General features: G+C 35.8%; 1 protein-coding gene across 1 annotated transcript; it reads left to right on the top strand.

Moving 5' to 3' along the window:
• The first annotated feature begins 918 nt into the window (after positions 1-918).
• LOC140988197 (cation-chloride cotransporter 1-like) lies at positions 919-17,414 on the top strand. The gene is made up of 13 exons (XM_073457177.1): positions 919-1,363; positions 1,807-1,956; positions 2,172-2,250; positions 2,852-2,943; positions 3,734-3,848; positions 4,009-4,109; positions 4,226-4,287; positions 12,019-12,246; positions 12,652-12,766; positions 13,418-13,612; positions 14,587-14,987; positions 15,815-15,976; positions 16,076-17,414. Exons 1-13 carry the CDS (start codon positions 1,164-1,166, stop codon positions 17,155-17,157), a joined length of 2,982 nt encoding a protein of 993 aa, XP_073313278.1. The 5' UTR covers positions 919-1,163; the 3' UTR covers positions 17,158-17,414.
• Positions 17,415-24,463: the final 7,049 nt, after the last annotated feature.

Raw genomic sequence — 24,463 nt, forward strand, 5'->3', positions numbered from 1 at the left:
GAATCATGGCAATGGTATTGTTACAGAAATTGGATACTCAACCTCCTCGTCATGTACTTCCTCATCAGTAAGATTTAATATGGTTTGAGGAAGATTTGATTCTTGGAGAAGCAGGGTGTATAATTGCAAATTTTCAAGTGTTGACTGGAGTCATGCTCTTCTTCTTGCCTAAGCAGATTTTCTAAGATGCTCAAATTTGGCAATTTCTACTTCCTAAAAAGATAGGGAAATGTAAAAGAATCACCAAAAATAACATCGAGGAAACCGACATTTCCTCTTGTCAAGTCTAACTTGAAATACATGAGGTGAAATGTAAATGAGATGCTACAGGTGGACTAAAAGATGAGATGTCATTATAAGCCCATGAAAGTAGATTTTATATTTTCGGACATAGAATTTTCCCTCTTCTATGTGTAATTTTTAGAGAGTGACATAATTTAAACTTGGTTTACACCATGTTTTAGAAATTCTAAACGACTGAAGTGACTACACATGTTATGTGTAAATATGAAAGCACATTTACGTTATATTGCCAATCACGACATTATTTGGAAAAGTTGAGGCCAATATAATATAATCCAGCAAACATGTTCATTTTGTAAGAATACCAATAATCAATAAAAAAAAAATAGTTGCATTTATATTGATGATGAGTTTGAGTCTATAATTAAAAAAAAAATCCATTATTTTGTTTTACTTTGTTCACTTAAATTTAAATCTCGATTAGTTATTTTTCGAATGCACGACTGTTTAATAAATTTTGAATCTCAAATAAAATTCCAAATTTGTAATTTAATAATAATAATAATTATTATTATTATTAATCGTTTCAAAGTATTTGTGAGCCCAACAACAACATAGAAGAAGGGAGCGGGTGAATGGTCCGTTACATTCTTCAATGCCCGACGCGCTGAATCAAGCATGTAATTCGCACGCATGGGATAAATTTCCACATTAATCTATCATATTCGCCGTTCAAACTTATATCAAACCAAATTCAGATTTCGGATTTCGGTCAATTCCCGTGTTTTACTGGTCAGAGAACCTTCCTTCTTCTTTTTGTTCATATTGTCGGATCTGTATCTTCTTCATTATTCTTTCTTCTTAATCTATGTTTATACGGAAAAAGGACAGATCAAGTTTAAATTTTTGATTCGAACGCAATGGCTACTGATAATGGTGGTGCGGATATTGAAACTTCAGACGACAATGAGTTTTCATCAGGGAGGGGAGGCGAGGATGGCCGAAAGTACAGGCCAGTATTTGCCCACGACCAAGATCGAGCCGTTCTTGAGATGTCGTCAATAGATCCTAGCAGCGTTGCTTCTTCTTCGGATTCATTTTCTAATCCGAACGATCTCAAGTAACTTCGATTATACTTTCTTTGGTTCGCTCATTTTTTGGTTGGGATGATGTTTGCTCTATGTTTGTTTTCTTGGCGATTGATTGGTTTATTCAAGCGTAAGTTTGTTGCCTGTGAGAGCTAGAGGGGCAAGGTGAAATGATTTACGTGGAAATTATAACCGATCTTTAATTGTGTGTGACATCACGTATTGAAGTAGAACATAAGTTAACGCACTATCATTGTTTGGTCTTCGTTATAATACTTAGTTTGATGACTTTTTTTGGTTCTTGTCTTGTTTTAGCAATTATGTTGGTGGAATATGGCTTTCGTGTGTACTTTTGTCGCTTATATGACCTCTTGAGGCATAAGGACATTGTTAGGCATACTTTCAACAATATGATGGGTCTGATTGAAATTTTGAGTTTGTGATTTAGGCATAAATCTTACTCTTCGTGTTTCAGAAAACTTAAGGCAGGTGTGCAGACAAATATGTTATCTGAAGGTCGAGATGGGTCAGTTCCTAACCATGAAGGTGTCAATGGGTCTCGGACGGAATCCAAACTGGAATTATTTGGTTTTGACTCACTAGTCAATATTTTGGGGCTTAGAAGGTAATGATGAATAATTATCTTCTTCCATATTTTCCTGGCAGAATATTATGAAGCATCTCGTATGATCTGGTTTTACTAAATTATTGAGTTTCCACTATACTTCAATATCACCTGGGCTTGAGATGTGAATGGTATTTCCATTGGTGATAGAGGCAAATAATTTTTTTTTGATAAATTAAAATTTATTATTTTTCTTGATGATTTTTGGTATTCAGTATGGCCAGTGATCAGATTCCTGCACCTTCTAGTCCTAGAGATGGAGATGACGTGACTATTAATCTTGATCGTCCAAAGGTAACAATGAATGTATTCCATCTTATTTTTGCTCTTTGGTTCTGTGCTACTGTTTAGCAAATGACCATGGTTGTATTCTGGTTTTGGTCTGCTACTTGTGATTTGATTAGTAGTTGCTGTCTTTGTTGTTAATTTTTTTGAGAAGTAGTGGAACTTCAAATTCGATGTCCTCATGCTTGACTATTCGGTGGAAAAGTATGTGATTGGACTACGATGATGGGGGCAAGAATGGCACACCTTTAGCGTAGGAAGAACCGATCCCCTCTTTTGTCTTCCATGGTTTTTTGTTTGTATGGATTTGTTGATTTTGGTGCTGTGAAAACTTGATAACATCTGGGTTTCACATCTTGCTACTTGCTGAATAAATTTCCTTCTGTCCTTTACAGAATTTTATATTCGTTGAACTAAATTTAATTCACCATCCACGATTCTTACATCAATATGTTCTGTTCCTTTTAGATTTGAAATACTGATTCCAGCTTTTCTTCCTTTTAGATTGAATTACTGATTCCACCTTTTCGTGTCTTTTATGCCATTTTTGGAAAGTTAATACCTTGATTCTTTTATCAATGCTGTCTAAACCAAATTACCTATCATGCAGATCTCTGGTGTCAAATTGGGGACCATGATGGGCGTGTTTGTTCCTTGCTTGCAAAATATTTTGGGGATTATTTACTACATCAGATTTTCTTGGTAATCTTCATCGATTTTAATGTGCACAATAACAAAGTTGTGTACTCACAGGAATCCAGGATAGAACATCCTAGCTTTAGGAGTCACCATGTTTTTTCTTTCCTTTTTTTTTCTTTTTTCTGGATTGCAACTAATCATTTGTATCTCGATTTTCCAACTTAGGATTTTTGGTTTATAGGTTCCTTACAATGTATAGAAGTTGTGAAAAAGTATATGTATTTTTTGACTCAAGCAGGCTTAGTTACAACTCTATCCTGATTGCATTGTCTTGAACTAGACTTTGCTTTTGAATTATCTCTACCCAGCCAAGGTCGCTGGCTTAAGAATGCTTGATTGTGTTTGTTTATATTGATTATGCCTCTCTCCTACTCCAAAAAGGCAAATTATGTCCCGGAGTGAACTACTAAATCTCTCGACGTTAGAAATGTCTTCAATAATTTATTTATTTTTGACTTCTAGATATATGTTTAAATTGTTTGTTTTACCCAGTGATTGATCCTTTGCATTTTCTAGAGGATTCATAGTGTTCAATTTGTCTGTAAATATTTATGTGAATATTCATGCGGCTTGTTTGGAAAAGTGAGTTGAAATTACGAGAGGAAATGCAATCACTTTGAAATGGATTGTTACTGACTCTATAGAGTTGAAGCTAGATTGGATAAATGTTCTCTTTGCTTATCTCTCTCTCTTGTCTTTGTTTTTTTTAAAAAATTTAGCCAAGTTTTCATTAAATATTTCCTTGATACTCAAATTTTTGGAATTTATGTTGTGATTTGGCCTATTACTGTAGGATTGTAGGGATGGCTGGGATTGGTGAATCTTTATTACTTGTCGCCTTCTGTGGTTCATGTACTTTCCTTACAACTATATCATTGAGTGCAATTGCTACTAATGGTGCAATGAAGGTACGTTGTGATAGAGTACTTTAGCTGTAAATTGTAATGCTTGCTTCTTCAACTGATGAGTTGCGTTTTATCGTCGATTTTCCAATACACATTTGATTTGTAAGTTCAACTATGGAAAAAGTTGATTTACATGAAATTCATCATCTACTTCTGTTTCCAGGGTGGGGGGCCTTATTATCTCATTGGTCGAGCCTTGGGTCCTGAGGTCGGAGTAAGTATTGGACTATGCTTTTTCCTTGGTAATGCAGTTGCAGGATCTCTGTGAGTACCCATTTTTTAATGGATGATAATGGATGTCGTATTTTGCAATCTGTTTGTTAGTTTGATCCAGGAAATTACTAGTTGATGTTTAATTCTCACGGTTTAATTTAACACAGTTATGTCTTGGGGGCTGTGGAGACCTTCCTAAAAGCTGTTCCAGAAGCAGGGCTTTTCAGAGGTAATTTTGTATTGACTTTTGTGACTGGGCCTCTTTTTTTTTATAAATTTTTACCTTTTTTTAAGAAACGATATTTTATTAGGGTAGATTAAGTAAAAGTTTACAAAATGGCGGACAAATATCCGCAAGTACGTAAAAGATAAATGAAGCTCTGATCACATCATCAGCAAATAAAGCTCCAATTCATAACTAAATTTTAAATCGAGAGATGCTTAAAATCTGAATGTTTCTTTGTCCAAACTGCAACCCTCTAAATCTGATCTTTTCCCAACACTTGTCAGCCGACTCTGCTATATTGTCGAATATTCTTCCGTTTTGCTCCAAGTAGATTGATCAAAAAATAAAATGGACTGTCACATTTCAAAAAATACTACCTCTCTTGCTAAGATCACAACCGGTATCTAAAACAAACATATCACGTGTTGATCTCGGAGTAACCCACACGAAACCCAATTCATTCAGAGTTTTGGATCAGATACAAACCGTGAATGAACAGTGCAGAAACATATGATCTTGAGTCTCTTCTTCGCCCGGCAAAGGACACACCAATTCAGACAGCAGACCGGTAACAGAGGAAGAATTTTTTGGCATGTCGTGGTTCATTGCATTTGTTGGACGGTTTGGTTGGAGAGAAACCGAAGAATTTTCGAAGAGATTGAGGCAAATACAGAAATGTGCTGGGAAAAATCAAAATTAACATTGCTATGTGGATTGGCAATCATAAAGATTTCAAGAATGTCTCTATTTTAGATTTAATGAGAAATTGGGATTATGTGTATCACTAAGTTAGTTCTACTACTGTGTGCTACATTATGACAGTGGACTTCTAGTCCACTAATGTACTCCTCTTAAATTTATTATTAATAAATATCGTTTCCTATAAAAAAAAAATTCAGGCAGAGTGCACAAATAGTCTTTTTTTTTTTTTTTTGCAACTTATGACAAGTCGGCAATTTGCCCAGAGATACAGTCCACGAGAATTGATCCTTATGGTACTTTAAAAAGAGGCATGAAGTACATTTGAAAAACACTCAACACTGCCGAAATCAAAACTAATTGGCTGCCCCTTGGGAAAAATGCTTTCTTTGAGCTTGATAACTTCTTTGACATCTTAGACACGACATATTCCCAAAATTTAGTTTCCCTATAATTTCTCCTTAATGGAACCCCTATATATTTAATGGCCAATCCTTCCTCGTACACCCAATCTCTGTAGCCAACCCTTCTGATTCGACTTCTGTACAATTAATTCCCAACAATGTACTCTTTTCCAAATTGATCTTTAATCCCAACATTTGACATAATGAGGTCAATATCTCCAATAAAATACGCAAATGACTCTCAGACTTAACAAAAAAACCAAGTATTATCCGCAAATTGAATATGTGATACCTCTATTTTCTCTACCAACTTCCATTTCACAGACTTCGTTTGTTGCCTTAGCCTTAGCCTTATCCACCAATCTACCCAGCACATCTATTACGAGATTAAACAGGAAGGGAGAAAGTGGGCCTTTTTGTCTCAGACCTCTTTCCCCTTGGAATTTGCCCCTCGGCCTACCATTTATAAGGACCGGAAAAGAAACAATCGATATGCATCTCCTAATCCACTTTCTTCATCTCTATCCAAATTCTTTCTGTAGTAAAACAAAATCCAAAAATATATAGTCCACTTTATCATAGGCCTTCTCCAAATTTACCTTAAACACCTACTATTTCTTCTTTTTGTATCTCGTCTCCTCCACCACTTCATTTACTATAAGACAACAATCAAGAATTTGTCTCCCATAATGAAGACACATTGATTCTCTGCTATGGTTGAATCCAACACTTCCTTCAATATATTCGATAAGACGTTAGTACTTGTTTTTTCGAGATTATACATGTGCACGTCTCATTGGTGATACCATTCACAACCCCTCTGTGAGAACCCGAAATTTTCGAATACAATCAAAGGGATTAGACAAATTCATCGAATACAATCAAATGGATTGGACAAATTCATTATGCATGAAATGTCCCTTGATATACCAAAGTGACTCTTGGTGTGCACGCCATGAGGAAGTTCAAAGGGCAAAATCTCATCTATAAATACACCATTGTATGTTGAAGAGACCACACCCAAAATCATCACAAAAATTCATCCCTTTCCTCTCCTCTGCTCTCCATTTCGACGTCTAAGGCAAGAAGAAAAAGGGGGAAGGCTTCGTGCAGTCCGAGTGATCAAAAGATATGTCGAAGTGCTGCTGGATTTGCTTCATAAATCTAGGCAAAATACTGCAAGGCTTCGGTCACCTTCTGACCGAAATTCAACGGGAGTTGTACTTCAGGACTTGGCAATTTCGAAAACTACACGTTCGAATTCGGTAAGTGGGTTTTTGCTATGTATTTGTTTGTAACTTAAAATTTGTATAAGTATGACATGCTTGTATGTGTGTCAAATCATTTTCAAAAAATGCTATATTATGTATTATAAAAATCTCGATCGATGTACGATATGTTCTTCTGGTCTCAACGTTCTTTGAATTTGCTGAGTCCTCTCATAATTCTGATAAGTACTGTTTGATGAATCTGATTTTGTAATACACTGTTATGATTCGAGTTGGATATGGAACGACGATTGTAAATTCTGTTATGGCCCCCATCAATGGGTATAAAACTGAATTTTGGCCTCACCCCTTAGAGGACTAACATATGGGGGGACAATTTGACCATGGAGGACAAGATGAATAACAGTGTTCCATTTGTTCCGATCTGTTCTGTTCTGAATTGTTCTGATAAGTTTTGTTTCACCTCTTGAGTCTGATTCGGTTAATGTATGATATGATAAGTTTTGAAAGTCTGTTAAAAGATGTTTTTAAATTACCTTTATATGTATTTGTGGTAATCGATCGGCCTCCACTTGCTGAGTGTTTCCCAAAGCACTCACCCCTTACATCTCTCCCCAGGTAAGACTGAGGAACAAGTGAATGATGAAGAACATGAAACATTCTGGGGCTGGTGATTGCATCAAGAGATCCAGGATCAAGATTTGGTATATTTCGTATTTTGCTTCCGCAACTCTACTGATGTAATGTTCATTCTGTTGTCATTGTAAAGACAATATCTCTTATGAAAAAAGACTGGTTTATGGCTATTTGCTACAAGGCTTGTTGTTTGGCGATTATGTGATCGTTGAACAACGCCGATGTCGACTAACCCCGGTCTCGGGGCGTGACACCCTCCCTCAAAAAATTCGTTGAACACCTTCATAAATTTCCTTTGACCGTATCACATTCTTGATAAAAAGCCATTTTAAAACCATCTGGACCTGGAGCGTGCGACCCTTCACTCTCAAACACTGGTTTTTTTATCTCCTCATTTGAAAGCGGTCTCTCCAAATCCTCTCAAGCCTCACCATCAATAGGACTCCAATCCACTCCTTCAATGTTTTATCCCTTACCGTATCTGTATAGATTACTGAAAAATCTTATTTGAATCTTCGAACTGGCTCTGATCTGAAACCACCGACCCATCCTCCAATTCCAACTTCTTTATTAACGACCTACTCCTCCGCTGATTCAATAAAGAATGAAAAAAATTTGAATTTTGGTCCACGTCCCTCGGGCACTTTACTTTTGCTTTTTGACTATCAATCTGATTTCTTCTAAACAACTTTTCTAATTCACACCTTGCTTCCCTTCTTTCTTTTGTCAATTCAACTTTCCAATTTCCCCCCATCTCTCGCTCGTCCAATTTTTTGATTTTTTTTAACTCCACATATCTCACATCCACATCACCAAAAACCTCTTTATTCCATTTATTTACATAATTTTTTATTCTTTTGAGTTTCTTCATGAATTTGCACCCATCCCACCCTGGTCATCTGTATTGCTCCACCAAGATGCTAAGAAGATTTGAAGTTTTTTGTGATTTTGCCATGCATTCTAAAATCTGAAAGGTGACTGTCCCCATTTTACATTTGATGTATCCAACACAAATGGAAATTGATTTGAAGTAATTCTGGGTAGGACTGCTTGTCTGAGGGAAAATATCCATCTAACCCCCTAAGACAAATATCTATCTAACCTACAACAAATATGAGTATCATTGAAATTATACCAAGTGTTTGGTATCATTCAATAAAGGTGGATCATAGCAGCTCCAGTTCCTTAATCAATTTATCAAAACACGACATGCTATTATGGATGAGCTTTTCATTTTTTCACTCAATGTTCTTACGACATTGAAATCCCCTCCCAAACACCACATGTCACCACGTATTTTTCTGTCCTGCCAATTCATCTCAAAATAATTCTCTTTCTCTTGGCTTACATGGTCCATAAATTGCTGAAAACCACCATATGATATCTCCAGTCATTTCAACTTCGATCGAAACCGAAAACTCCCCAATCAAATTTTCCTTGACTGAGACCACTCTGGGATCCCACATCACCAAAATTCCTCCTAATCTTCTTATAGACGGTAAAAAAAACTCATTCAATAAACCTTGTTTTCCTCAAACTTGCAACAAATCTACTATTCACCGACTCTCTTTTGACTTCTAAATATAGCACTATGTCCGGTCTTTCCTTACGCAACACTGTACAAGTTAACCCCCTTCGTCTGGCTGCCATAAAATCACTACAGAGCCCTTATGTGAAGGTTCTTTTTTATAATTTATCCCACACTTCAAATTTTTAAATTTTATGTATTTCTTAGCTCTTGACCAACTCTCCCCTTCCACACCCACTTTTACCGATTGCATTCCCGATTCCTGTACCTCATCCTGATGCCTCAGCCCCAGAACAGAGAAATACGCTGGAAAGATAGAATTAAGATTGAAGAAATGTTTTAGAATTGGGGATTGGAAGCAAGAAAGTACCTCTTCCACTAAAGGTATCGTATATTCAAAGTTAACGCGGCCTGCTTCCTTACAAAATAACCGGGGATGATCCAAACAGCCCCTTTATATCCTCCACGACCTATTAAATATGTGCTGGAGTGACTGATTGAAATGATGTAGGACTATCTCATACATATGACTCATGCCCTTCCTCAAAGCATTCATCTTCTATATCATTTAAAATTTTGTCTTCCAATTCACCCAAACCATCACCCCCATCATTTGTTCCTCCTGATTCATGTGGCTTTCCTTTGCTAAAAAATCATCCAAGGACCCGACCTTATCAATTTTTTAAAGTTATTTCCTTCTACAATATGTATTCTCGAAAGTGTGCGCTAATATCCTTGGATCTTCTTTATTCTGAATCCGTCTACCCCCTCATTATCTTGCTTATTCATATTTTGAATAGATAATCTTCTGAATTCGCTGACCTTTTTGGAATTATCCTTTTTAAAATCTTTATCTCTTTTCCCTGTAATAATGGTGCCGACATAAAGAAATTACTTGCTGAACGATGCTCTACCTCTTTAAACCTTTCACACTGTTGTTTATCCTTCGCCTACTCCGCGCAGATTTCATACCCATTTACTTTCTCACTGTCTTCTTTATCTGTTCTCTGCTCTTGATCTTCGCAAAAGTTCATTTCTGCTTTATTTGTACAATTGCCTCCACCTTTTCTTTTCTACGAATATTTGAGTTCCCCCACCCCGCCATCATCCTCGTCCCATTGACCATGACCTGGGCATAAGATTGACGTTCATGATTCTCATAAGCTGCAATGTCAACAGAATCAACCGCTAATATGATCTCTAGTATGCCAACTTGCGACGGAATTTGCATCACACTGTTAATTAATCCACCTTCAATTCCTCTCACTTTAATCTTAGCTGACAAGAAATCCTTAAGCCATGCATTGTCATTACTTATTTCCATCAAACCACCGCATTGGTCCCCGATAGTTTTGAAAGTATCTGTCGGCCATAAGTTCCAAGGTAGTTCAAAAATCCTAACCCAACTATTACCGTATTCATACACCATCTCCTCCCTATTAATTTCTGGACTCCATTTCTCAAAAGACAAAGTAACCCTTCTTTCAAGAAAACATCTCCTCAAATTTAAGTAGTATGTAGACTCTTCATGATTGGTCGGCCACCACACTGCCTTGTTAGCTTGGAACGGAAAGATTTCAATCCTTCCTTGAAGATTTACAAAGAACAACCCGAACCAGCTCCCATGGAATGTTAACCTGCCCCTTGGTAATAATAAGTGCTTCATTCTAATTCTTCTCCTTACAATGACTGCTGCAGTCCTTAGCTTCCTCCTTCCCTAGCAAATGCATCATCTGTGCTTGTTTCTGTCATGCATGATTTGCTATCCGTCGATCTATACCATGCTGAGTCGCCATCTGCTTCTTTCCTCTCAAGAAGTTAGACATGTGGTTCGCTAACCTTTTCCATCACCAGAGGTTGTGACCACTTGGCAAAATGATGTGATGTTTACTGCCTTGCTGAATGAGTTTAGCCACCTCCAGAAAACTACCTCGCTTGTTGGTAAAACTTTGAATGGAAAACACCACATTATTACCCCTGAAGCGATTAAAAGCCGAGCACGAAGTTGTGTTGTTGATATAGTCCCGTAGCTTCGAACAGATCCATTGTGCACTACCAAAATCTGCTTCAAGCACATAACTCGCGTTTCTGGTTCTCTCTGTCAAGCAAATTGATTTCCCCCCAAGACCCAATCTTATCATGAACAATTTTTGTTCAATTTTAACCTCTTCCTCCCATCATGCATGAGCGGATTCACGATGCAATCTCCACTGCTGGTAATTGCCCTACTCGGAACAGTCATCTCAGTTCCGGCTCCTGTTATATGTGGTTCAGCAGTCAAGGTATAAGAAAATCGGTATTATGTGGCTAATTCACAATGCAATCTCCGCTGCTGGTAAAACACCCTACTCGAAACAGTCATCTCAGTTCTGACTCCTTTTATATGTGGTTCAGCAGTCCAGGTATATGAAAATCGGTATTATGTGGCTAATTACAGGTTCCAACTAGGGTTAGGTTTTGGCTGAGTTAAAACGCGGCTTGTAAAAGAAGGGAGGTTGGGAATACAAAACTGTCCAGAAATGACGGCAAAGAAGGGAAAGGTCGATCGGCAAAGTCGTTCAGGTGGAGGAGGCAGGGGAAAAGGGAGAAAATAAAGGTGAGGAAGGGAGATGACTAGACGTCGTCCCTGGACGATGACTGGGAAGGAAGACGTTGGTCGGCGAGCTAGTAGGGGCTGAGACGGGCGATGGAGATGAGGGCATTTTTGCTTCTGTGCGAACCTTCTTCACTTCGCTTGATCTTATAAATCACCACCACTATGTGCTGTAATTACATGAAAGAAGAGGTACAGAAACAGGGTAAACCTTTTGAGATTGGGATGTAATATGTTCTTTAGTAATATGAATTTCCTGGCTTTTTGTGGTACCTCCCCTGGGAATACAACACTGCTAAAGCTTTTGCATGGTCACCTGATTTTATTTGTTATAAGTTCTTATTACTTTACTTAATGTGAAAAAAATCCGTAAAATCGAAGTCATGAAAAGAATCAACCGACAACCTCATAACTATTAATTATATCTGACGATAGAATTTCTGTAGACTAGGATTGGTGAATTTGTAACGGTAAGGCTACACCAGTAGAAACATTACATCTACACCACTATAATAATCTTGAAGGTAAGCCCAAAGCTTTATGACTCTTTAAATTTTTGTCTCAACTGAATATCTTTCTGCTTTTTGTTGTTTGTAAACACATTATGAAGATTCATCCATTTGTATCTTGTTCCCTTTTATGCAGAAACTTTTACCAAGGTAAACGAAACAGGCATCGCACAGCCTATTCCCAGCCCAAGTTTGCATGACTTGCAAATATATGGGATTATTGTGACCATCATCCTCTGTTTCATAGTCTTTGGTGGTGTGAAAATGATCAATCGAGTTGCACCAGCCTTTCTTATACCTGTTATGTTCTCATTGTTCAGCATATTTCTTGGGATATTTCTGGCAAGGAAGGATAATCCAGTAGGTGCGTTGCTTCACTCATTTTTGTATTAATTTATAATTTTATAAATGTGTCAGAAGTTCTCCCGTGTAGCTCAACGCAAATAAATTTTGGGGGAAGATCGTTGTTTGAGATATAAAAAAGGAAAATGAGCATCAAACCTTGTTTATTTCGAGAACCAAAACCAAGATACCCATGATAACTGTAGTCAAATTAATATTTGTAAACAGAAATTGACTGATATCTATACCATAGAATTGGAAATGATCATTTTATTTATAGTTTATTGGATTTCAGAGAGTTAGGAATGTTGTAGTATATACACATTAATCTTTTCAGGTTGATTTTTTGCTTTTGTTTCTGTCTTGGGATGACTATAAAGGTTCTATTGGGTATCATTGGACTCATTGTGTTCCTACAATTGTACAGTTGGAATTACGGGCTTGAGTTTGGATTCTTTCAAAGATAATTGGAGTTCAGACTATCAAACAACAAACAATGCTGGAATCCCTGATCCCAGTGGGAAAATATACTGGAACTTCAAGTGAGACACCTAGGACCTCTCAGTTATTTTTCTCTTTTTACTGACCCTAGATTTGAGTGCCAGTTCTCATCAAATTCATTATGCTGTGTTTGGTAATAGTTTCTTTTGTTGTGTCGACATACTTCATACATGTTACCTTTCCTGAGGATGTTTTGGATTCTCTTGATATATTTTGTTGCAACATGTTTCCATGGCTAAGTTGGCTTCAATCATTTATTCATCGTGATTATTTGTTTGTTAATTTACAATTGTATTGTGAATATGTCAAGCCAATGGTCGCTTGTTTTGCTGACAGGAAGTCTGTTCTTCAGTTATTATGAGTAGATGCTGTTGAATATTTTTTTCTATCTACAATCTTTATATAGTGGTCCATAATATTTCTATTAAATCGTGTTTCTAAAAACTTGATTTTTTATTGTAACACATTGTCGAGAAGCTTGCCGTTGTTGAATAAATTTTGATAAGACCTACGAGAAAACCTGGTCTTGACCATGTTCAAAGAAGTGAAAAGGTGTTTACAAATACAAGAAGCATGTGTTTCCTGCATGCTAGCATGGTCTCAACTGTGATTATACATAGATATCAACATAATTTGACTTGAATGAAACATAGAATGTTTGATGTATGTGTTCTAACTGACTTTACTTTCAGTGCACTAGTAGGACTTTTTTTCCCAGCGGTCACAGGGATTATGGCTGGTTCAAATCGTTCTGCCTCGCTGAAGGATACTCAGCGATCCATTCCTGTTGGGACCTTAGCTGCAACTTTGACAACTTCTGGTCTATATCTTATTTCTGTTGTTTTTTTTGGTGCTCTTGCAACCAGGGAAAAACTTTTGACTGACAGGTGTGTCTGCAAATTCTCAGTTCGTGCTGCATTTGTTGCAACTTTAGCTGTTAATGTTTTCTCCTTTCTTCTCATGTATTGTGCTGATGCTGCAATTGTATGCTGCACCTGTTACTGGCTATGATTTGATCAAGAACTAGTCTGGATGATCTTACTAATATTATTCTCGTTTGTGTTAATAGTTATGATCCTGAAGTTCTGTTGCTTTAGAGGAGATATGTGTACTACTGGAAAGGAGTTTTTGGTAATGTGCAGGAGCTTGCCATCTGACACGAGATATAGGGTCTCCTATGCAAATGTAGAAGATTAGAATTTGTGTTTAAATAATTGGAATGGATTTTAGAGGACTTGATGTTTCGGATTTGAATGACGTGGATATCAAATTCATGAGCAAAGAATTGGTTATATCTGAGCGATAACATCTTTGAAGTCTTTAGTAGTGCAATATGATTCATCACAAGTGCTTTGAATTTTTAAATTATGGATTTGAATGAATGTTGAAAACGTGGTGGATACAGTTGCAGGGTTTTGAGTGCTATTTACGCGGTACTACGATTCACCAACTTCTGTTCTCGAAGGAGTTGCTAGTGTTTTACCTAGTAGCGATCCTTCTGACTGTTGTGAAGGGAAAATTTAAGAAAGTGGGCCTACTTTCAGAAAAACCGGATTGAATGCTTGTTAGCTTTATGACTTTATCTATCCTAGAGTGAATAAAATGCAGCTTTAACGATGTCCCTAACAGTGCTTTTATGGGGCTTAGAGGTTCTAGGACTTTTATGATTGTATATTAATGACAGTGCTTTGTTATAATTGGAATTGCACATTTTGCACTTCTAGATAACAGACAGATTATCATATGCTTATTCCTAGCCTTGTGTATAAGTTGGCTGTTTTTAAATTATATTTTTAATCAGAATTTCAAATTCATTGAAGTTGTGCTGTGTAAGGGCTTGACTGATGAGCTGTCTGTGCAGGCTACTTACAGCTACTGTTGCTTGGCCTTTCCCTTCCATAATTCATATCGGTATTATACTCTCAACCTTAGGTGCAGCTCTGCAGAGTTTGACTGGTGCCCCCCGACTTCTTGCAGCAATAGCCAATGATGATATCCTACCTGTTCTGAACTACTTTAAAGTGGCAGATGGGAGTGAGCCTCATATTGCTACTTTATTCACCGCCTTCCTCTGCATTGGATGTGTAGTTATTGGCAACCTGGATCTTATCACGCCAACTATAACAATGTTTTACCTTTTGTGTTATGCGGGTGTCAACTTGTCCTGCTTTCTTTTAGATCTGTTAGATGCTCCCAGCTGGCGTCCTCGATGGAAATTTCATCACTGGAGCCTCTCTCTTATTGGAGCATTAATCTGTGTAGGTTAGTAAGTTTCTGTGCTTACATTTCTCGGTATGCATGATGAAATTTAGTTTTGATGGTGCTGGAGATGGTAGAGTTTACACTTTTTCATCAATACTTTCAACTGGTTCTGCCAATTAGTGCCAAGGAAGGTGATTTTATTTGTAGATTTCCTCATTCCTATTTATCCTCAGCCTGCTTCCCCTATTGAGGGATGAGAAAAAGAGATGACGTTAAGTTTTTGTTTTTATCGAATGAAGTTCCTTGGTTGCCCCAAGATAGATGCCAAAGAGGATTCAGAAACTGTTGGTCTGATGAATATTCAGTTAGAAAGTTGAGATTAAATGGCCAACTAAATACTCTATGACAATTACAGACAGATGCATGAGTGCGGCATGCTGCATGCACCACCATATTCTCTGTACTTTGTCTTTTGCTGTACCGTCACAACTCTGAGCCTAGTGGTCCATCTAGGTTGTTGGAGAGACTAATATGGGTTATTTGTCTGTTGATTAGATCTAAAATAAAATTAGTGCGATATCAATTTTTTAGATATATGGGTGAAGGTAAACAAAAGAAATGAATTGTGGTTTACTTCATATTCCTTTGGAAATTTGATATTGGAGTTGTCTTTTATCCTGTTTATTGGGTTTTTGGTTAATATTTCATATATTTGTTTATATAATTGACCCGTGGATGGATTGATTAGCAAAATTCTATGTAGGAAGGATCTGTGGACATCATGGCATGTGAAGTTCTTAACAATATAATTGATTTTCTCATTCTCTGAAATGTCCTTGTTCTTTGTCGTATCTGCAATTTTTACTCTATATTTTCTTATTCTACAGTGATTATGTTTTTAATATCTTGGACTTTCACCGTTGTGTCTCTGGCCTTGGCTACTCTTATATATTACTATGTGAGCATCAAAGGCAAAGCAGGAGACTGGGGTGATGGTTTCAAGAGTGCATACTTTCAACTTGCTCTTAGAAGCCTGCGATCTTTAGGAGGTTTGCATGTTTATCTAGTTGACCAATTAAAGGTTTTGATGTCAGTTTAATTACTTCCCTACTTATGTCACCATTTACACAGTGCAATTATATTTTCAGCAAGCCAAGTACATCCAAAGAACTGGTATCCTATTCCTCTCATATTTTGCCGGCCTTGGGGCAAATTGCCTGAAAATGTTCCTTGCCATCCTAAGCTTGCAGACTTCGCCAATTGTGTGAAGAAAAAAGGCAGGGGAATGTCAATATTTGTCTCTATTTTAGATGGGGACTATCATGAGTGTGCTGAAGATGCAAAGGCTGCATGCAGAGCTCTCAGTACTTACATTGACTACAAAAAATGTGAAGGTGTGGCTGAGATAGTTGTTGCTCCTTCAATGTCCGATGGCTTCCGAGGTATTGTTCAGACTATGGGCCTTGGGAATCTGAAGCCTAATATTGTGGTGATGCGATACCCTGAAATCTGGCGCCGGGAAAATTTAACTGAAATACCAGCCACATTTGTCAGTATAATAAATGATTGCATTGTTGCAAACAAGGCAGTTGTTATCGTAAAGGGTCTTGATGAGTGGCCTAACGAGTATCAAAGACAGTATGGTACCATCGATTTGTATTGGATTGTGAGAGATGGTGGTCTTATGCTGCTTCTTTCCCAGCTCCTCCTGACGAAAGAGAGCTTCGAGAGCTGCAAGATTCAGGTATTTTGTATCGCAGAAGAAGATTCTGATGCGGAGGAACTCAAAGCGGATGTAAAGAAGTTTCTTTATGATCTTCGAATGCAAGCTGAGGTAATCGTAATCTCAATGAAGTCGTGGGATGCCCAAACTGAGCAGCAGGATGATTCTGTGGAGGCATTCGCCAGTGCACAAGAGAGAATTGCTAGTTGTCTTGGTGAAATGAATGAAAAGGCAAGAAAAGAAGAGAGACCTCTGATTGCTGACGGAAAGCCAGTTGTTGTTAATGAGCAGCAAGTAGAAAAATTCCTATACACCACTTTAAAGCTTAATTCGACGATACTTAGATACTCTAGAATGGCTGCTGTTGTCCTGGTAAGTCTTCCGCCGCCTCCTCTGAACCATCCCGCGTATTTTTATATGGAGTATATGGACCTCTTGGTCGAAAATGTGCCTCGTCTTTTGATGGTTCGAGGATACCGTAGAGATGTCGTTACGTTGTTCACATAGTTTACCGGATACGGACTTACGTTCATCTTGCATTGGTTAATAACTTCAATCATCTGTAAGTTTGTACTTTTAACTACAACCCCCCCCCCCCCCCCTGTTTTTTTAAGATACCTACTCGCTTTTCCGGTTTCCCTTTTAATTGTTCCCGGGTATGGTATGTTAATGGGTCATATTTGTTTATTCTTTCCATTATAATTACAGAAAATTTTGTCGTTCCATCTTGGTGGTATCTTCGAAAATGTAATGATTTTAGTTTCTCCTCTGATTTGCACTCGTGTTTTTTTTTGTCCCCGACTACTTTCCAATTGCCATCCATAAAGTATAAATATTCGGTTCTACAACATCGAACTGTTGGCATCTAATCTAATATTTCTATATAAAAGTATGAATAAAAATATCATTTGTGTTTTCATTTTTGCATTTTTTACATTTTTAATTCTTGACATTATCTGTTTTTATTTTTGTGTTTTTTACATTTTTTGAATTCTCGACATTATCCGTTGATGATTGGTTTTCTGTCTTTTCACCTTTTGGTGTTCTGATAATTTCAAACCATTTCATCTAATTCTAGAATTAAGGATTTGTTCATCATTTTTCATAGTGTTTATTGTTTGGCTTTAATATTATATTGTATTTAATTTGAATTGAATGTTATCTTGTATTTATTGTGTAGCATGTATCTTTTCTCTTTGGTGCATATGATAAAATGACGGAATACTAGCAAATCAAATGATTGGACGAGAGTCAAAGGGTCATTATACTCGAATAAATTCTAGGACGTGAAATGATGTGTGAACATTAGCGTATCTAATAATATACATATAAATAACAATAGAGAAAACATATTTTTTTTATATAAATAAATACAAATTACATGCTTACTAATTATTAAGGTTAAATAATAATTATATCAAAGTTAAAAATATTTATTTGAGAGAGTACGGTTACTTCATTGAGTAACTTGATCAATTTTAATAAAATTAATTCTACTGAATGTTAATACAAGATCAATAATGAATTTATAAAATTCTTATGTGTATTCACGTGGTTTATTATGGCATTTATTATATGTTGTTCCCTGGTTCTGGTTGTGTCGAAGTCATATGTAATCGGATTGGAGGTATGCATACATTAATTGCTATATTATATTTATTAAATTGAAATGAGAGGTGCGCGCATATTAAGGGTTCCTCAATCAAAATTCAAAAACATCGAGAAACTCAAACGACATGTATACATTAAATTTTTATATTTGAGTTGAAATGAGTGGCAGATAAAACGAGGTAGTCAATCAAATACAAACGACATGGCCGATGTAATGGGATCTATAAATTCTTGGTGATGTCGCCAATTTCATCCCTTGCAAACAGCTGAGCGACAAGATTTCTGGGTTCTTTACCCATTTAATGAAGGAATCCAAAAGGGACCCATCAGAGGAATATCTCTCGAGCCACCGGAGAAGAAGCACCAGTGCCGCATGTGGTCCGTTATGGGTTGCATGAAATTACCAACGTATTATAGATCATGAACCTTTTCTTAATTGTTTCTTGATCTATGTTTCTTTGCACTGTGATATTTCCATATATAAATTTGAATTGTTTAACTATTATAATCATATTCATAAACAGTAAGCGATTCGGGAGCTGAGCATAACATAAAATTTTATAAATAATAATAATAATAATAATAAATAAACAGAGTATAAAGGGAGAATGAAGCAAATTGATGAAAAAGCAGAAAACCTACAACGCAAACTGATAGAATCGATTGAAGGACAAGCATTGAGTTACAATAGGCTAGTTTTTGAAATATTGAACACCAAAAAATTAAACCGAGTTTGTTAACTTTTGTAATTTGTTAAATGCTTTCGTTGTGGTATATGTTTATTATTGTGACATATTATTGACATTTAGCATAAGGCATATTGTTATGACATTCTTGTTGAGCCCTATCGTTCTTGTTAGTTCGTTGTTGATATCCGTTGTTATCTGACACTGTTGTTTATCTTGAGATCATGGTGTGGCTGATATACTTATTTACATTGATACACATGAGACCATAGATATGATTGAACAATCCCGTGGTTAGTGCAGCCTTTTGAGGTGAGCGATGTGATTGTGTCATCTAGTGTGTTCTGTTATGTCATCCTGTTGTATCGTATCAGCTGTATAGAGGCCGAGTCAGGGGTGTTATTAAGCACAGCCTGGCATACCTCGCATACTTAGCAGGTCGGTTTAGCTGTATGAAGATGTAACTCCCTTGAGTTATTGCTCGAGCATTATTTTAGTTGTTATTGAAGGATCGTGTGCTGGGCATCTAAAAGATGTTTCAAACACAATATTCTCCAATGAGGTGTAATAGCTCGTGTTCTAAGAATGTTAACACCGATGAATTAAATCGGGTTTGGCTAGAAACCAAGCGGAAGTTACCCGAAGTAATCATTCGTGAAGAAGATTGTTATATTTGAAAACATTTTAACTTATGTAAACTGAATAACTGAAAAAGACTAAATTAGTTTTTGCATTCATCAGTTCAGTTATGGTGACAACTGAACTGACTGATACTCTTACTAATCCAAACAGTTTAAAAACAGCAGTTAATCTGTTAGATACACAAGATATGTTTATGGATGTTCGAAGACTTCAATTGTTCCTACTTCACCTCTTCTACCTCCACGGGTAGGATCCATTAGAAGACTTTGATTTATACAACTCTTTGTACAAACCCACCCAGCTAGGACTTATGCTACTGCCTAAACTGAACTCCTAGCTACGACTGAAGGCAGCACCTTTCAGCCAACACTTATTTAACGTCTATGTGTCAAATACTACATACACAAGTTTAACGTCTTTGTGCAAGACTGTATTTTGGGTGGTGGTGTGTGTGCTTGTGTGTGAGAAATGAACAAAGAATGTTCTCACATACTGAGGGAGATATGCTTCTAAACTAAGCAGATATCTGTGAAGGTTTCCCTCGGTTGGGCTGAGTGCTTCTATGAAAGCTGATTAGCAAATATGCGTGCCCTTTGTTTTTCACACACTTGTAGTGATTCTTGTTTTCTCTCTTGCTGCTTGAGTCTTCACTGATCCACTTATTTATATGCAGGAAGCTTGTGCGTACAGTGAGACTCATTAATGTATCTGTTGCATTTTGAATTGGCTCCTTGGACTTTGTGTCTCTACTTTTCGACTGTCCTTCTGGAACGCTTGTCTTTAATGTTCTGATGCAACGTCCATTATTGTCCTTTGACTGGACAAATGTTTTGTACCTTTACGCACAGCTGGAATCCACTTTGAATAAGCTTGTCTTGATCTGCAACTGAAAGATTCTGATTGATGTTTTTAACTGGTCAGCTGGACTGATCTTCAGTTGGGCTAGTGAAATCAGTTGACTCGTCAGTTGAACTGATTTCACTACTTCAGTTTGAACTGTTTAGCTGGGCTCTTTGTCAGTTAGACATAACATCGACTGGTCAGGCTTCTGAGGTCCTCCTGCTGAATTACCTATTAGGTGGACAGTCAGCTGAACTGCTTGTTGACAAATCAGTTTGACTGATTCAGTTTCAGCGATCAGTTGGTTCAATCAGTCGACATCTCCACTAGTTTCAGTTGTGGCTAGGATGTAAACGAACCAAACCGTTTGTGAGCTATTCGAAGCTCGATTCGATAAAAGCTCGTTTGAGCTCGTTTAATGAGACTCGTTAAGATAAACAAACCAAACTCAAACTTTACAGTACTCGGCTCGTTAACTCGTGAACATGTTCGTTGGTAAGTTCATGAGTAATCTTTTAGATGAAAAAATAATATTTTTGATATTTGATTTATTGATTTTGCATATATAGAAAAATTTATTAAATTTATTTATTATAATAAATTTACAAATTTTAATGAGAATAATATATTTTTTTAAAATATATAATTTACTTTTTAATTAATTTAATGAAAATTTAAATGTATAATTCATATTTATTAAACTTGTTTAGGCTCGATAAAGGCTTGAATAAGCTCGTGAGCCATGCATATATTCGTTAAATAAAGCTCGAGATCGGCTCGATTATAAACGAACCAAGCTCAAATTCAAGAGTTCGGCTCGGCTCGACTCGATTACATCCCTAGTTGTGGCTTCGTAAACTGATTACTTCAGTTTCAGCTATCTGCGCACTAAGGTAGATTATTAGTAACAAAATAACAATTTTTGTTAACATCAAAATCATGCAAAGATTGCGAACATGAAATGTTCCAACAATTATCGTATAGTTTATTGGCTCCTGTTATCTCAATTATTCATTGAGCCTTTCATGCATTGCATATTACATTTTGTTATATGATTTATGGTTATTGTTGTTGTTGTTGGACTGTTTCATTCCAGAATCCTAACCTCAGTTGTTTACTGGGGGCTACTGTGGTTGCTTTTAGGCACCATGATAGATCTCCCGAGGGGTTTTGCAGCACCAGGTGGAGGTTCCGCTAGCATAGCTCGTGATTAAGGTGAGATTGCTTGGTTGTGTCTAGCGAAGTTTCCCAGATAGTATTTATGGTTGTTTGGAGTTTTTGTTCTTTATATGTTAGGTGTTATTATCCGGGGAGATGCCCCGTGTATCTGTATTGTTATTTGGATTTGATTTATGTTGTTTGGGAGCCTTGCTTGCTTATTTGAACTGATGTATGTGCTATTTATGTCGTGTGCCTGGTCTGCACTTGCATGTGATTGTTTATGATTATCACAGCGTAAGTCGAGTCATTTTACTATTTTTTTATGCTTGAGTTTTTCAGGATGTCCAACTTATGGGGAAGTCATGCCGAAATTTTTCTAGGTCCTAATATTTTAAACATTTTTTCCGCTGCATATTTAAATTAAATAATTATTGTTTGATAATTAATTGTCATTAGAGTAAATGAACCTCACATTACCATAAAATTTATACAAAATTTTTATTTACGAAAAGTATACGCACTATAATGTTGTAAAGTATTTTAAGTGTAACCCAACTACAGTCATAAGCAACAACGAAAATGCTATTCAACCTTTATTGTAATGAAACAGCATAGATGAAAGCATGTTGAAATTTTTATTTAAAAAAAAATGATGCACACTTTAATTGGTGTTATTATTGAATACTACTCAAATAAATGTATATACCAAAAAATTTAAGAAAAAATATTTTAATATTATACATGCTTGCAACAAAATTGAGCATGAGTTACATAACTAAAAGACAATGGGAACTAATAAGTCAAATTGAAAATTCAATTTGACATGAAATATTAACATCAATAAGTTGAAAACCAAACCAAACGACATGTGGATAGCCATGTAAATCAAATATTCAAGTCAAATCATTAAACAATTGGTAAAACACATATAAACATTTAAAAAGATAAATCTCAATTATTCCATTATAATTTAAGATAAATATCACAGACGTTAGATAACTAATGTATCAGTATCAAATTAAAATAATAAAAATAAAAGAATAATATTATGTACACATCCTTATTAATTCAAATTTATACTATATATATTAAAAACTAATAAAATTTCAAATGAAATAAAGATTTGATTTTTTTTTATCTTAAAGAAATACAATTGCAATATATTTATATTGTTTTGCAAGATTGACTTTATTTAAAGATATTGTTACATTGTCAATTGAAGTAGCGACTAAAGATTTCATCACACAGGTGATAAATAATGAAATTTGATTAAGTTATTTAATTTTTCTTTAATGATAGAAATCATGAAATTTCATTTAACAAAATAATTACGTGCATTTAAAGACAGACAAACATTCCAAACGGATATTTGCAACAGCTAAAGCAAGCAAAGAAATACAACACTACAAAAAATAAATTACATTTAGCGACGGGAAAAACCGTCGCTAAATGAATTAGCGACGGTTTTAGCGACAGTTCTCAATACCGTCGATAAACGCAGCGTCGCTAATTTCTTGAGACGGTTTCTCAAAATCCGTTACTACTTAGCGACGGAATTAACCGTCGCAAAACATTAGCGACAGTTTTAAAAACCGTCGCCAAAATTTAACCGTAACGACAATTTTAATATTTAATAAAAAAATAGTTTTATAATTTAATAAAAAATAATTAAAAAATAGTTATATAATTTAATAAAAAATATTTATTTTTTTAATTATTTATGAAATAAAATTTAAAAAAATAGTTTTATAATTTAATTAAAAAAATTTTAAAAAATAGTTAGATAATTTAATAAAAAGTATTTATTTTTATAATTATTTATGAAATAAAATTATATACATGATAATAAATAAAAAATTAAAGTTAAAAAATTTACAAGCAAATGAAAATCGCCCAAGAGAAAATCGACGAAGAGAAAATTAATGTAATCGAAAATATGAGATAGGAAAATGGACCGAAGGGATATCTATCTAATCCGATCGATTGTATAAAGCCCGCGATAGCAATACATATATAACATATAAATTTATTTATACATGTCAAATTTAGAAGTACAAAGATTTTAGAGTAACTATTTTATATAAAATTATTGTTTGGATTTTAATTTCGATATCTTTTAAAACCACTATTACATTATTGAAATTTACATCATAATTCGATGAAAAGTAGTACATAAATATAGGGGTGAGTTTCACATGGTGTCTCCACTCTCCAGTGCTCTATATTGATTAAATGTACGCCACATATAGAGCATCTCCTTATAACCCGAAATGCGTGTGTTGTAGCTTAGGAGAAACCAAAGCGACTGCATATTCCACTCAACAAGCATTTAAGTATACAAAGAAGAAACAAGCATGTTCTATCTTTTTGTAGAGAATAAATCTGTGTCAACATACAAATTCATGAAGCCGGGTAACGACCCCTACTCCGACCATTGCCTACCGACACATCTAGACAATGTTGATCATGTAATTGGTGAGATGATAAGTAGGAGACCATGATACAGTTTCAAAGTCGTTTATACAAGAAAATTAGCACGCAAAATAAATACACTCAATCTATGTAAATATATATATATATATACACAGTCTCATAATCCATCAGCTGCTCACCTCTGCACATTTAAAATATACCCATGTCATGACCAGGGAATAAATCAAGTACTGATAACCTTTTTGCTAGGGCTTTTGCTTTAGAGCAAGTGATAAAAGTGAGTATTTAACAAAGTAAGAATCTAGACAACTTGGTTAAAAGATGAGAAATAGGCGTCTGGGCGTCGAGAGAAGTAAACGGTGACTCTTGCAATTTCTTATGGTATATCAAATTTGATATTCTAAGTTGAGTAGTTATATATTATATGCATATTTTGTTTA

The sequence above is a fragment of the Primulina huaijiensis genome, chromosome 11 (genome assembly GCF_012295235.1).
Source record: "Primulina huaijiensis isolate GDHJ02 chromosome 11, ASM1229523v2, whole genome shotgun sequence".
Classification (NCBI taxonomy): Eukaryota; Viridiplantae; Streptophyta; class Magnoliopsida; order Lamiales; family Gesneriaceae; genus Primulina; species Primulina huaijiensis.